Source organism: Opisthocomus hoazin, chromosome 1 (genome assembly GCF_030867145.1).
Source record: "Opisthocomus hoazin isolate bOpiHoa1 chromosome 1, bOpiHoa1.hap1, whole genome shotgun sequence".
Classification (NCBI taxonomy): Eukaryota; Metazoa; Chordata; class Aves; order Opisthocomiformes; family Opisthocomidae; genus Opisthocomus; species Opisthocomus hoazin.
The window spans coordinates 132,980,377-132,994,528 of NC_134414.1; the positions used below are offsets into that span (position 1 = coordinate 132,980,377).

Below are 14,152 nucleotides of genomic sequence, written 5' to 3' on the forward strand. Positions count from 1 at the left end.
TGGTTCCTTGCTAGCAGTAATCAGCCTTGCCTTGAAGGACTTACTGAGTCTGTCGTGGGGAGTCTGTGGCAGTCCTTGCTTCAGGAGTTGGGAGGTTTGGTTTTGGAGGTTATGCTTGAAGGGGTTTGTTCCCTCTTTTTGACTGAGTTGGGTGTGGAAAGGGCATGCTCAAACAGGTGATGGCTCAACTGGTGACCGTGGTGGAAGTGGGAAATGCTGCTCTGCAGGGTCCAGGTGCTCTTGAGAATGGTGGTTGCAGTTAATTGTGTATCTGCGGGGGGAGCAGGCGATATAACTGCTGTTTGGGCTGGCTGTTATGCTTGGTTTGGTCTTGGGCTTCTCCCCTGCCAATGCAGACATGCCACAGGAGCAGTTCTGAAGGGCCTTTGAGACTCATGGGTCGTCTTGTTGGTGCTGCAGCTGGACAGGGCTCAAAATCCTGTAGCTGCGTTACAATGTCCACAGAGGGAAGACCCTGCTTGGCTTCAGCCCTTTGCCCTTGGTCGAAGCTGATTTCAGTCTGACATTTGAGGTGTCAGCCACTTGGATCTTTAATCCCCCTGATATGGCTTGTTTGCTTTAGCATTCGTTCATGACCGTCTCTCCAAAACAGCCGCTGCGGTGTGCAGCTCTTCACAGCAACCTGCGCTGTGACTGGCGGCCTCGGGCTTTGAGTTTTTTGGAGATTGTTGGTGCTTTCAAGTAAGAACCTGATGGTTTGTCCAGGCAGGGTAGTTCAACTCAAAATAGGCAGTGTGTTTTAGGCAGAACAGTTAATCTGAAATCTTTCCGTAGATTGGGTCTGTTGGTTTAGAATAAAGGTGTATTATGCCAAATAACTGTAATCCGCCCTTGGTTCACTGCACTGAATTTAAACAAATTTATAACTGGGCATTTCTTGTCTCTTGAAAAAGTGTCCTCTCCACTTCAGAATAATTCCTTGCGGAAATGCCCTGAAAAACTTCTACATCTCCTAAGGAGTCCCGTCTGGATTGAAACATAGGTACGACTGGTAGCAACATGGCCAGTGTCTCAGAAGTGGAACTGCAGGGTCACCTCTGTGTTCATGTGGCTCGGGACTCGTACTGCTCGTTTGCTTTTCTGTTCAAGATCAAATACGTTCCAGACACAGCCAAGAAGTGGCAGCAACACTTAGTGAATATCTTCAGTGACGCTTTATTGGAAATGTTTATGTTTTGCTCCTGAAAATTGCTTGGTGTGCATTGCTGGCACAGCGCAGGCATCCGCTGCGCCGAACCTGAAACGAGGAAGGAGATGATGTGTCTGCGTGCACACATGTGGGTTTGTACCCAGGGCTGAGGGTGGGATGTCTCGCGAGACTCGCGACTGTGCCTGGGGGAGAGGCTGGAGAAGTGCTTGCGTCAGCGTCTGTAACCTGCTCAGGCTGCTGGCTCTGTGAGTCCCTGGGAGTTTAGGGATATCAGGAGAGGAGCCAGGCAGGCTGGAAAGCAAAAGGAAGCCTGAGGGTTTCATCCGTCATGTCTCTTGTCACCCGCAGGAATCTGCTGCCGCACCTCTGCTGCATCCCCTAAGGCAGCTTATGGGACCCTCCCCTGGGCGCCTCTGCCCCAGGACATGCTGCATGGGATGGCAATGACACGTGGAAAGAAGAGACCCATGTCCCCCATCCCTTGCCTCATCCTCGCAGCCGCTAGCTGCCTTGCCAGACTGAGTGAGTTTCTGTTCTTACCCATTTATTCCATTTCGTTTACATTTTGCCTTGAGGCTGGTGTGCAAAGTGGTTTTCTCTCACCGCTGCTTCCTCAATAGCCTTGACCAAATGTCTGGGATCCAACACTCCCTCAGAGGAGAAGGGGATACGGTCGGAGCTGGACAGCTCTGTCTAGTGGTGCCTAAAAGAAGTGGGACTAGTGTGCATCTCCAAGCACCAGGGCAGGTGGGCAGCTAAGCGGAAGGTGCAGCACAAGCAGAAGCGATGTGGAATACAAAATGTATCAGCGTTACAGTTTTTTCCTCTGTCCTCTCTCTTGCCGAGTCTCACAGAACTTTCTTATTCCCATTTCCTTCCCTCTATGCAGGTGAATCCCTGCAGGTCACTGTGCAACCTGCCTCCATTGTCCAAAAGCTTGGGGGCCCAGTCAGCCTGGGGTGTGTGGTGGACCCCCCCGGAGTGAACCTCACCTGGAGACTGAACGGCAAGGAGCTGGCGGGGTCGGACGAGGTGCTGGGTATCCACATCGAGCGAGGGAAACTCATCATCGCAGCTCTCAACAACCACACCGTGGGGCGGTACCAGTGCATTGCTCGTGTGCCCGAAGGGGTCATTGCCAGCGTCCCTGCAGTGGTCACGTTAGCTAGTGAGTAGCTCTAGTCCTCTGCTGTCCCCTGCGTTGCGTGAGCTGTCACTTATGCATCGTGAGAGGCTCTTCCATGCTCACTTGTTCATGCTGGCATCAAGGGAGGGCTCCTTCGGCTTAGGCCGCTTTGTAGCATTTTTGATGGCGGACTGGCTGTCATGTTGCGGCCCAGCCGTGACCCAAGCAGCCCTCCTGCGTGGCAGGCTGCAGACCTGTCCTGCAGCGACAGTTTTTGTAACACCACAAAGCGCAGGAAATACCTGAGCAGTGGGGTTTGTGCGCATGGGTGGTTCCCTGACTGTCATGCTGCCTCGTCTGGTTGCTGGCTTCTTGTTTGAGGTTACTGAAAAGCACCTGCTGGTGCTGATGGCCAGACGGCTGCCTGGGCTGCTGCAGGGCTGTTCCCAGCGCTGGGTCAGTGCGTGCTGAGTTTTGCTGCCTTCCCGACCCACGGAAAGTGAACTCCCTTGCGCTGTGGGGGGGCCCACGCTTTTTTGTGTTGCCCTTGGGTTCCTCACAGCCGACCTACCGGCCCCCGTGCTCACACGAAGGAGAGGTTGGTCTGGCTGTGGCGAGGAGGGGCTCCCGAGCGCCTGCGTGGAGCGACTGGTGGCCTCCATGCGCCCTCGGGAAGATCCCTTGCCGAAAGGCAGGGTGAGGAAGAGGGGTGCTGGGAGGCCAGCTGCCTGGAGATGCTGAAGGCAGAGACTGCACTGTCCTCGCTTGGTGAGGCAGGCGCGGAAGTCACAGGAGGTGGGTACAGCAGAGCAGGGTTCCTAAAAGCACTCGTAACAAGGTTTTTGTGTTTTAAGGGCAGGAGGCTGTACTCCTTACCACTGCTGTGGTCCCAGGGGGGCGTGCTGCCCGTCTCCAGGGCTTTCTCCTCTTCCTAGGAGGTTGCGGTGGCATGGCAGCAGAGAGCCACCTTGTTTCTGAGCCACAGCCCTGAGCGAGGGATCGTGCTCCTGTCTCTGAGCTGCCGTGCTCCTCACTGCTGCCCTCTGGCATCGCAACAGACCAGGAGACGTGTGTGCGTGGGAGGGGGTGTCTTGGGGTGGGGAACTTCTCTTACAGGCACCTGGTTTTGGCCATATGTTGTGCTCAGATGCAAGAAATTGATGTATTTGGATGCATCTGAGAAAGGGCAGCCCAGGCCTGCTTGGAGATGGGGGGGCTCTGTCTGGACCGCCCGTGTTTAGGCAGTGAGAGTCTGATCTTCTCAGAGACCTGTGCAGTTTTTGGTGGAGAAAGTGCATGGGGAGGAGACCGCCATCCCCTGGCAGTGACAGCCCCTGGGCGTGGAAAAGGTTTTGTCTTCCCAGCAAGGGGGAGTTTGGGGCTAAGTCTTAAGAAAATGAAGAAGTGAAGATGTTTGCGCAAAGTGGGGGCTGGCTTTGCTTTAAAGCCAAGAGCTATTGGCTTGTCACTGATACATTAATCAGGAGTGAAATGTTTAGGCCAGGCTGGGTGGGAGGAGAAGGCGAGGGAAAGCGAGGGGAGAGTTGCTGAGCTCTGAAGTGGGGTGGGAGGGGGTTGTCATGGGGCCGAATCTGTCAGGGGATTTGGCCTGAGCCCTGTGCCAAGATTAAGTTTCGGAGAACACATTCCAGAGCAGAAAGGGGGCTGTGTGCGCTGGTGGCCTGATAGAAGCAAGGAGAGGAGGGGAGAGGTGGATGGGATTACCAAGGGCATGGTTTGCATTTAGGAGAGCAGGGTGTGCACAGCTCCTCAGCCTGATCAGTTCCTTCTTAGGCTGATCCCCTTTCCTTTTTTCCTCTCACCCCAACCCACCACCACCAGCTCCGTCTCCTGGGACAAAGCATGGCTGTTTGACCTAACGTCCGTGGTGGATGGGACATGGGTCCTAGAGCACCAGAAAGTCCCACCATGTCCCTCAGGACAAATCAAAGCTGTAACTGAGTAGCCCATCAGCCCTGTCTGAGAGCCAAATCACCTTCAACTACCAGATTGCAGCTGGGGACATGGGTGCAAAAGAGGGGGACTTGGCCATTGCTGCAGTCCATGCCGTGGCAAAGGCACCACTGCTGAGCAGAGGTCAGGAACACCATTCAGTGGAGCTCAAAAAACTGGGGCCAGGGATTGGATGGACAAATAACTGATCATCATGAAGCACCCCTGTGCTGCACTGCATGGGTTCCTTGTCCTCGAGAGGAGCTGGGGATGGCAGAGGCCCCGTGTCTCATGCACCCAGACAGCCTCAGGCGATAGAAATCCCCCAGGTGATCTGTGGGCAGCCCAGGAAAGACTTGGGGATGAAGGTGTAGGAGCGAAACCTTCTGGAGGGGTTCCAACAACCAATTTCATGTTCATGAGCTGGAGGCAACTTGCAAAGAAGTGGCTTTGCAGTGGTCTGAAATGACTGAGGGCACCAAGTTGTGGTGGGACTGAGCTGGAAAGCTGTGGTAGTACATGTGCCACAGGCTCTCGCTCCCGCTCCAGACCTCGTCTACGGGGCCTTGCTCTGAGCTGGTGTAGTGGGGACCATAGTCGTTGGGGTGGAGTGGGAAGCCCCTGGCAGATCGGCATTACTGTTGGTACAACTCTACCCGATCACCTGCTGGGCTGTAAGAAAACCCTCTCAAAGTCTTAGCCCTATCCAAAATTATTTGGGGGCCCAGGGGATGAGCAAAACTGCAATGTGAATGAAAGCAGCAGGGGCTGGGGGGGATTTGTGTGTGTGTGGAAACATTTTCAAGGTTAGGTTTATTTTGGAAGGCGACCCGGGATCATTGGAAAAAGGGTCTTGCTAGGTTGCGAGGGGTGTAGGTAACATCATCTGGCCAACTTTTAGGCTATTTCCACTGCTTTCCCTCCACCTCCTTTGGGGGAAGCACCCTCGAGTGCCCCAAGCTGTGCGTGCCCAGTCCCTCAGGGCCTGCTGGTGCTTTGCTGACGGTCAGCAGGCAGATAACCATCGCTGCCCTGCTGGCAGCCGTGGTGTAGCCTTGGCACCGATACCTCCTGCTCCCGTCTGTGGCACAACGATGCCGAGTCCGTGTCTGCTCTCCCTGGCTCAGAGGACTGGTTGAAACCAGCTTTTAATTCCTCCAGCAGAGATAAAATAGCTGTTGTACAGCCGAGGGGTGGAGGGAGGAGGGATTTGCAGAAAGGGGAAGATTTCTTAAAGCAACAGAAGGAGCAGCACCTCAGGCATTGCTTGGGTGCTTCTGAGTCTGGTTAGAGCTGAGCTGGTGCTCCGTGATCCCAGGCTCAGCCTTGGCAGCCCGTGGCACGTCAGTGCTGATCGCCGCTGGCCTGGCTGTGCTGCGTGAGATGAGCCTGGCGTGGCCCCAGGGCAGCCCTTCAGCCTGGCAGTGATGGCCTGGAATCTGGGACAGCTCGGACAGGTGGGCCGGGGGTACTCCAGGCTTCCCAAGCCTACGCACGGCCGAGAGCTGCAAAGAAGAGAAAGGCGTTTTCTCTGCCTGCTTCCAGGTAGCCAAGTCGCCATCGTGCCCTAAGCCCTGCTCCAGCCCGTCTCCTGGGTAGAGGTGCCGTATGGAGAAGGGGTGGCTGCGGCAGGCTCTGCTGGGGCTGGATAAATCCACCAGAGACACAGGCAGGGTGCTGTGGGCTGCTCCTGCAGCAGCGAACAGCTCGGACAGCGAGCACAGCGGCCAGCCTGACCCGGGCAGGCAGGACATTGAGCAGCAGACCAAGGGAGCTCCACCTGCGCCGGCGTATCCCCGGTGGCCGAGGCCAAGGGGCGTGCGGGGTGGCCGTGCCCCAGGGACGCCGTGGGGCGAGGGAGGCTCGTGGCCCCCCATCGCCGCCCCGTTTCTGCGGCAGCGCTGGGGGAAGCCGGGCCTCGGCTGGTGGGCAGTGACCCCACGCTGGATTGGGCTGGGTGTCCCCCGGGAGCTCGCAGCTGCTTTCTGAAGGTGGCCCTGGTCATTTTCCTCTCCGCTGGCGGCTCCCCAAAGGCGATGGCGGGAGGGAGGGAGGGAAGGGGCCAGCTGCCTGCTGGAAAAGCATTTGCGGAGCAGGAGGCGCGGGGGGCTCTGGCCCTGGGGCAGAGGTGGTGTGAGTGGGGGGAGAGAAGGCAAAGCCAGGTGGTGTTCCGTGGGGCGACGTGGGGGAGTGGGGCTGGGGCAGGGTGGGGGGTGCGGGGGACCAGGGGGCTGCGGCTGTCCCAGCGGGGCACGGGGCTGGTGGCGACAGCGCCCATGCCCAGGCTCCTGCGGTGCTGGGGGGACTGGGAGTGGGAGCCGTAACCCCGGGTTGCCCTGGCAGCGGAGGGGGGATTAGCACAAGGTGCCTGCCGCCGGGCTGGGGGAACCCCCTCCCTGCCCATTCCCCTACTCGGGGTCCCTCCCTTTGCCGCAGCAGGGAGGGCTTTCACCTTGAGGGCCGGCGTTTTGTTTACTGCTGCTTCTCCGAAGTTGTTTGTGGTCTCCCATGCGTTCAATCTGGTCTCCCTCGCCTGCCTCGTCGCTCGGCCCCGGGGTTCGGCTGGGCCTTTCCCCGATGCGAGCAGGGCAGCTCCCTCCGTCGCACCTCGGAGCGGATGGACACGGGCACTGGCCTTTGGGTGCGCTCCCTTCTAAACAGAAAAAAGTGGGGGGAAAAACAAGCCCAGTTATCCCAGCACGGCTGGGGTTGGCAGCGCTCTGTCTGTCTGTCTGTCTGCCTGCAGCACCTCTCAGCCGGTGGCTGGTGGGCGAGGGCTGGCTGCCACTTCCCTGCAGTCAAGCATGTCTTCTAAGGACAAGGACATGGGCTGGCATGTCGGGCGCTGCCGTATGAAAAGAAGAACCCAGCCAGTGGAGAGGGGATGTGGTTTCTCCCAGCTGCGGCGGGAGTTAGACCTGGGGTGCGAATTGCATGTCAGACATGGGGCAGGGCTGCTGCCAGCCGGGCAGCCGAGGGGGGAGCGCTGTGTCCCCCCACACTGACCCCCTCTTCCACCCGCGGGCCGGCCAGGCCTGCGGGGCTCCCCGCCTCTCAGGGGGGCTCGTTTGCAGCCCTCAGGGCAAAACTGTCTGTCCCAGCCCAGAATGGCAGCCTCCGTTTTGCCACGCTGGGGCCAAGCGCAAAGGGACATGTGAAGGGGGGGCTCGCCCCACGCAGCCCCCGGGCACCCCTTGCCAGCTCCAGCTGACCTGTCGGCGTTCCTGGACAGCTGTACGTGCTGGACCAGCGGGGAGTGGGGCGGCTGAGACCGCCCGTGGCCAAAACCCGCTGGCAAATAACACAGTCCCGTTCGCCGTGGGGGAGCAGGAGTTCAGGGGAGTAGTTTGGCGGGAAGCTTGCAGACTGGAGTGCTGGAAAACAGTTTGTCCCAGTGCCCACCTGGTGTTCTTCCCCTCTCCCCTGCCGGTTTCACTCCACTTCTCTGGCGGCGCCCAGTTCTTGCTCCTCCAGCCGCCCCGGGATCCCTTTCCCCCATCCTTTCCCCCTCCGACCAGTGCTTCGCCCCACGTCCCCCGCGGCCGGGCTGGGAGGGGAAGGCAGGAGAAGCCGGGGGTCCCGCTCCCCGCTGCGGGGCTGCAGCACTCACAGCTGTGAGAGCGGTGGGCTGAGCTGCCGTCTGGGGGGCTGCCCGTGAGGGACCCCCGCATCTGCCCAGCGCAAGGTCATCCTGGGGGTCCCCCGGCACGGGGACATCATTTTCCATCTCCGAGAGCATGGTGCTCCCCGGTGGGCTCCGCTGTGCCGGGGCCATGGATCTGCTCTTCCTCCGGGCTCCCGGGCCCCTGCTCCTTGTCGGGGTCTGTGCGTGCGTGCACACGTGTGTGTGTGTGTGTGTGCAGATCCCTGCCAGCATTGCTGGAGCCTATGCCTTGGCTCTGAAATCTTAATTTGGCTGTCATGAATCCAGACCACCAAGGCGCACATTAATTTTCCTGCTGCTCGTTTATATTTTGTTGATCAGAGAAATATGCGTGATGTGGGCAGGCAGACACTGGGCTCTCGCCTCTTCTCCACCTCTTTCCATTTCTGTGGCTCGTACTGTTTTCTTCCTTGATCAAATATAAAAAGCAAAGAGGAGAAAATATCCTGCACCCTTCCCCTCCCCAGCAGTAACTTTCATTGTTGGAGGAGCGCGAGGCACTGCCAGCTTTTCACAAGTTCAGAGTTAACCTTCATCTGGCTTTAATACCCAGTGGAAACATGGCTCCCCTCCTCGGCTTGTCTTAAAGGATTAATCACATTTCTGAAGTTCACCCGTATTCCTTCTTTTTAGTATTATTTTTTTTAATTGAACGATGCCAAGAAATTCCAGAAGTATTAAGCATGTTCGCTGCAAATCATTTTTATGACATTGCAAAACCTCCCCTTTTCTTTTCAGCCTCCTCCCCTTGCCTCAGATCTGGGCCCGGGAACGCTGGCTCCCCCGGCAGCCGCCCGGCAGCCCCTGCGCGCCGCGCTCGGGGAGGCTTTCTCGCCGCCTTGCCAAGAGAGCTGGTTTTTATTTAAACTCCATAAAGGATCTTGCTTTAATCAGAAAGTCTGCTTGAAAAATTTCATGTCACTTTTCCATGACTGTGGGTGGGAGAAGCTTGGAGCCAGAGTTGTCTTTTGCTCTTGGAGAGCTGCTGCATTTCCCGGAGAACAAAAACACATTTTTCTGCCGGCCGGGGCTGCCAAGGGAGGCTGCCTGCCGCCCGCCCGCCGCCAGCCCTCCCGCTCCCCCCGGCTCTCCCAACGGCCTGGGGTCACGGGCGCCGTGTCCCGGGATGGGTTTTGGGGGGCAAGGGAGCTGATGACAGCATGCGGCCACGCCGCGCCGTGCCACGGGATGCGACGCGAGGCCTTGACGTGGGGTTTCGGAAAGGGAGCACGGTCTCCCCCGGGCGTAGCGGCGTGCCGCTCGCTGAGCAGACGGGTGTTAGCGCTGGGTCCTGGGGACGAAGGGCCGGCGCGAGCCTTGGTGTGACGGCGTGGCGTGGCGACATGCAGGGTGCGGAGCTGTCAGTCACTCGTGGTTGCCTGGGCTGGTGCACGGCACCGTAGAAATGCATGCGCAGGGCTTTTTTCCGGGCACAAAACCCTCTCCCTCCCAGCACAGCTGGACTGAGACAAACTTTGGGCTTGCGGCGCCCCAGACAGATTTGCCATCGTGCCCAGAGACAGACAGGACTGGTGTCATCTCCGGGAAGCTCAGTGGCAAGGGATGTCTGCACGGCTGCTTTAGGGAGGGGGCAGCTGTGCCACGCAGAGGGGGGGCTGCTTTTCCTTGCCAGTCTCTGCTCTCTGACCTGGGGCTTGGGCACACGCGAGGCCTCGTGGTGAGCCAGCCTTCGGCTGTGAGACACGTGATGGGAGCGAGAGCCCGGGGTGGAGGCACTGGTTGCTGCGGCACTGAAGGAGCTCAGGGCAGCTCTGGGAGCGTCCAGCATTCACACGCCTGCTCCCACCGTGTCACCCGGCATCTGTGCACCCTTGAAGCAGGCTGAGCTCCCTGAGCTATGACTTCAGAAGTTAGCTACTTGATAGCAGGTCGCAGCCGTATTTGACGTAGCAGGTGGCAGAAGGACCGTTTTTGGCCGCCCTTCAGTGCTGTAGTAAGTTGGCTCTTTTTTAACTCTCAGGCCAGGATTTTTCACACCCAGTTTCTCAGCTGTGGAGCAAGCGTTTTCTCCAGAAGCTGTGTTTGAAGTTATCCGTTTTGTAGGAAGGAGGAGGAGAAGAAAAATAAAGCTCTGAAACCAGGCCAGCCTCTCTAACTGCTGGGGACGGAGTGGTCCTCTGCCGGCACCGCAGCGAAACAGGCCCGGGTCCACAGGGAGAGGGTGAGCTGACAGCGGGATGCTGAGCCAGCCACTGAGGTGCCCTGTCGTTCGCTCTCTCTGCAGATCTCAAAGATTTCAAGTTCGACGGCCAGCATGTGATCGAGGTGGACGAAGGGAACACAGCTGTGATCGCCTGCGACCTGCCCGAAAGTCACCCCAAGGCTCAGGTCCGCTACAGCGTGAAGCAGGAGTGGCTCGAGGCCTCCCGAGGTGGGTGCCACAGGGGTCTGTCCCGCTGGGTCCCCTCCCAGGACCCTGTTATGCCCTTCCCCAACAGCAAGAGCTTTCTCTGCCTGCTGCGTCCTTGTCCCTTCGCCACCGGTCTGAGCACAGGTTAGTTTAGGGTCTTTGCCAGGTCTCCCTGATGTCTCCACTGCCTGGCACTAGCGACCCGTGTGTAACACCAGCTGCGGGAGAGGAAGGAAAGTAGAACTAGGTGATGCACCACCTCGCTCTTCGTTGGGTATCTCCATATGTCTGTGAAGTGCTCCTTTAACCCAGCCTGGATAAAGGCGACTTTTGAATTTGGGGAAGTTTTAAAATTTGGGTCTGAATTTTGCAGCCTCACTCCACCTGCTGCCTGTACGTGTGACCAGCTAGCTTCACCTGAGGCTCTGTGTCTCCCACCATTGTGTCGTTGCTTCCCTGATATTTGAACCAAGTGGGGTCATTTCAGTGCTGTCACTGTTACCGTGTCGTTTTTTCCCTCCCCATTTGTCCACCTTTTCTCCAGGGCACTGCGTTTCTTCCAGAGGGAGGACATGTCTTGTAACCATGTGCCACCTCCTCTTCTCTCCCTGCAGACAATTACCTTATCATGCCATCCGGGAACCTTCAGATCGTCAATGCCAGCCAAGAGGATGAGGGGACTTATAAATGTGCTGCTTACAACCCCGTAACACAGGAGGTGAAGACCTCGGTCTCCAGTGAGAGGCTCCGTGTGAGACGTAAGCCGTTCTGCCTTCACTGCACGTCTTCTCTGTAGCACTTCCAGCCCTGGGACCACATACCAGTGCTATTGCAGCTGGTTTTCTGTGTGAACCAACATTATCAGTTGCTGGAAAAGTCCTTTCCAGCCGCAAAAGGCCCCAAGGGCTGCTCCTGGGTTATGTGTGTGCCTCCTTGGGATTGCTGTAGCTCAGGATTTGCTCTTGGTGATGGGTGAGCAAAGGCCCTGAGCCCTTCAACAAGGGCAAGTGCAGGGTCCTGCACCTGGGGAGGAACAACCCCATGCACCAGTACAGGCTTGGGGCGGACCTGCTGGAGAGCAGCTCTGTGGAGAGGGACCTGGATGTGCTGGTGGACGACAGGTTGACCACGAGCCAGCAGTGTGCCCTGGCTGCCAAGAAAGCCAGTGTTACCCTGGGGTGCATTAAGAGGAGTGTGGCCAGCAGGTCGAGGGAGGTTCTCCTTCCCCTCTACTCTGCCCTAGTGAGGCCCCATCTGGAGTACTGCATCCATTTCTGGGGTCCCCAGTTCAAGAAAGATGAGGAGCTACTGGAGAGAGTCCAGCAGAGGGCTACGAGGATGATGAGGGGACTGGAGCATCTCTCCTATGAGGAAAGCCTGAGGGAGCTGGGCTTGGTCAGCCTGAAGAGGAGAAGGCTAAAAGGGCACCTTATAAATGCCTACAAATATCTTAAGGGTGGGGGCCAGACTCTTTTCAGTGGTGCCCAGTGACAGGACAAGGGGCAACGGGCACAAACTGAAGCATAGGAAGTTCCGTCTGAACATGAGGAAGAACTTCTTCCCTCTGAGGGTGACGGAGCACTGGAACAGGCTGCCCAGGGAGGTTGTGGAGTCTCCTTCTCTGGAGATATTCAAGACCCACCTGGAGGAGGTCCTGTGTAGCCTGACGTAGGTGACCCTGCTTCGGCAGGAGGGTTGGACTAGATGATCCCCAGAGGTCCCTTCCTACCCCTACCGTTCTGTGATTCCGTGACACCGCTTGCTGCGCACACGCATCCCTTAAGGAATGTCCCTCTTGGCCTGCCTTGCCGTTTATCGACCGTGGTGCAGGGGAGCAGCGCTAACCCTGCCATTACCCCGACCTGCGCTCTGCACAGGGCGCTGTCCCACCAGCTGCCTTCCTTCCCACCCACCTCCTTCCCCCTCCTCTCCTCCCCAGGCTCCACAGCAGAGGCAGCCCGGATAATCTACCCGCCCGAAGCTCAGACCATCATCGTCACCAAGGGCCAAAGCCTCATCCTGGAGTGCGTGGCCAGCGGGATCCCCCCGCCGCGGGTCACCTGGGCCAAAGACGGCTCCAGCGTCTCCGCGTACAACAAGACACGCTTCCTGCTCAGCAACCTCCTGATTGACCCCACGAGTGAGGAGGACTCGGGGACCTACAGCTGCACGGCTGACAACGGGGTTGGGGAGGCTGGAGCTGCGTTCATCTTCTACAACGTGCAGGTGTTCGGTGAGTGCTGCTGTAGCCCTTGTTTCGGGAAGGGCTTGGACTTTCTCCACGTCTTTCAGGGGAGAATGCCAGCGCCGCTATGCTCTTCCTCTCCCTGGACAAACCACACCGCAAGGCAAACTGCTGCATGTGGTTGTGGTTTCTAAGAGATGGGATGAATTGTTCCTTGAGGGTGGTAGCTCCTCTTGCCTGGCTCCCACCACGAGCTGGAGATGGTGGATCCTCCCTTCCCCTGCGGAAGCTCTGCCCTTGTCATTTGTGGCACTGGGTTTGCTCTAACTCTCCACTCTCTAGTGGAGGACTGGCTGCTGCTTAGACGTATACACTGGCATAGGAAAGACATCCGAGTGACTCACTTTTTGCTCTGTTCTGAAGGGAAGCGCTCTGTGGGGTGGGAAATGTAACGGTACTACACGTGAGATATTTTTACCATGCATCCTTCCCACTCTCACAAGCATTAGGGAGGCTACGCCTGTGTTTTACTGGATTGCATTTCATCCAGGTGCCAGTGTTGCTTTGGCACAAGCGCAGTCTTTGCAGAGTAGCATTTCAGCTCAGGAAAACGGGACCCGTAGGTGGCTGCTGTTGTCTTGAGAGGGGCAGATGGCTTTGGGCCATCTCTCCTTGCAGTTCGTGTGGATGCTGAAGGGGAGGCGCAAGGAAGCGGACCCCTGCGGGCCCCCACAAAGGGAGTGGGACTTGAGGGTGAGGTGGGGCAGGGGTCCGTCGCTCTGCCCTCATCTCTGCCAGAGAGGAAAGTGCAAAGCCATGACCGTGCCCTGCTCGCTGCCGTGTGGGACTCAGCAGCCGTGGGTTTATTGGTTTCTTTTTTCCCCCCGCACAGAGCCCCCGGAGGTCACCATGGAGCTGTCGCAGCAGATCATTCCCTGGGGCCAGAGCGCCAAGTTCACCTGCGAGGTGCGAGGGAACCCCCAGCCCTCTGTGATGTGGCTGCGCAACGCCGTCCCCCTCTCCGCCAGCCACCGGCTCCGGCTGTCCCGCAGGGCGCTGCGCCTGGTCAGCGTGGGGCCCGAGGACGACGGCATATACCAGTGCATGGCAGAGAACGAGGTCGGCAGCGCGCAAGCCATGGTGCGGCTGAGGACGGCCCGGCCGGGTAAGTCCCTCTCTGCAGGCTTGCGGCCCTTCAGTCCCAGAGCCTAACACAGAGGAAAAGAGCAGAGGAAGCAGGAGAAGGTGGTTGGTGTGTAACCCTCCCGCTTCTGTTTGAGCTGCCTTGCTCCTCCCTCCCTTTTACCCTACGCTTTGAGTGCTCTTTTGACAGAGATCGCTGTATCTCCCTGTGGGAACAGATGGTAGTGGTTTTGCTTCTAAGTGCAGTGCCAGGTGTGCATACCTGAGCTATCTCCACGGGAGAGGCGCAGGACGTCTGGGTGTAGTGCCTTACCCCATGGCTTACTCAGCTCTGCTCTGAGCTTGCACTGAGCAAGAGAATAAATGCTGGTGTGGGTGGATTCACCTGGGCAAGAGAGGTGCCACCTGATTCCTTGGACCCTGCTGAACTTACCCAGGGCAAGAGGGGCTTCAGAGACGGAGGAAGCCCCGTGTGGCCAAGGCCTGTTCTCGGAGAGGCCCCAGTGAGGTCTGTTAGGTTTGTTGGAGGAGGAGGAGAG

The 14,152-nt window shown here is 58.0% G+C and overlaps 1 protein-coding gene across 1 annotated transcript in view; it reads left to right on the forward strand.

Moving 5' to 3' along the window:
- The window catches only part of BOC (BOC cell adhesion associated, oncogene regulated), a 57,481-nt gene that overhangs the window by 30,767 nt on the left and 12,562 nt on the right, over positions 1-14,152 (forward strand). Inside the window, exons 2-7 of the mRNA XM_075412720.1 lie at positions 1,520-1,693; positions 2,061-2,339; positions 10,160-10,306; positions 10,900-11,043; positions 12,225-12,518; positions 13,363-13,635. Coding sequence (XP_075268835.1) covers positions 1,597-1,693; positions 2,061-2,339; positions 10,160-10,306; positions 10,900-11,043; positions 12,225-12,518; positions 13,363-13,635 — 1,234 coding nt within the window. The 5' untranslated portion in view covers positions 1,520-1,596. The remainder of the gene's footprint in view (positions 1-1,519; positions 1,694-2,060; positions 2,340-10,159; positions 10,307-10,899; positions 11,044-12,224; positions 12,519-13,362; positions 13,636-14,152) is intronic.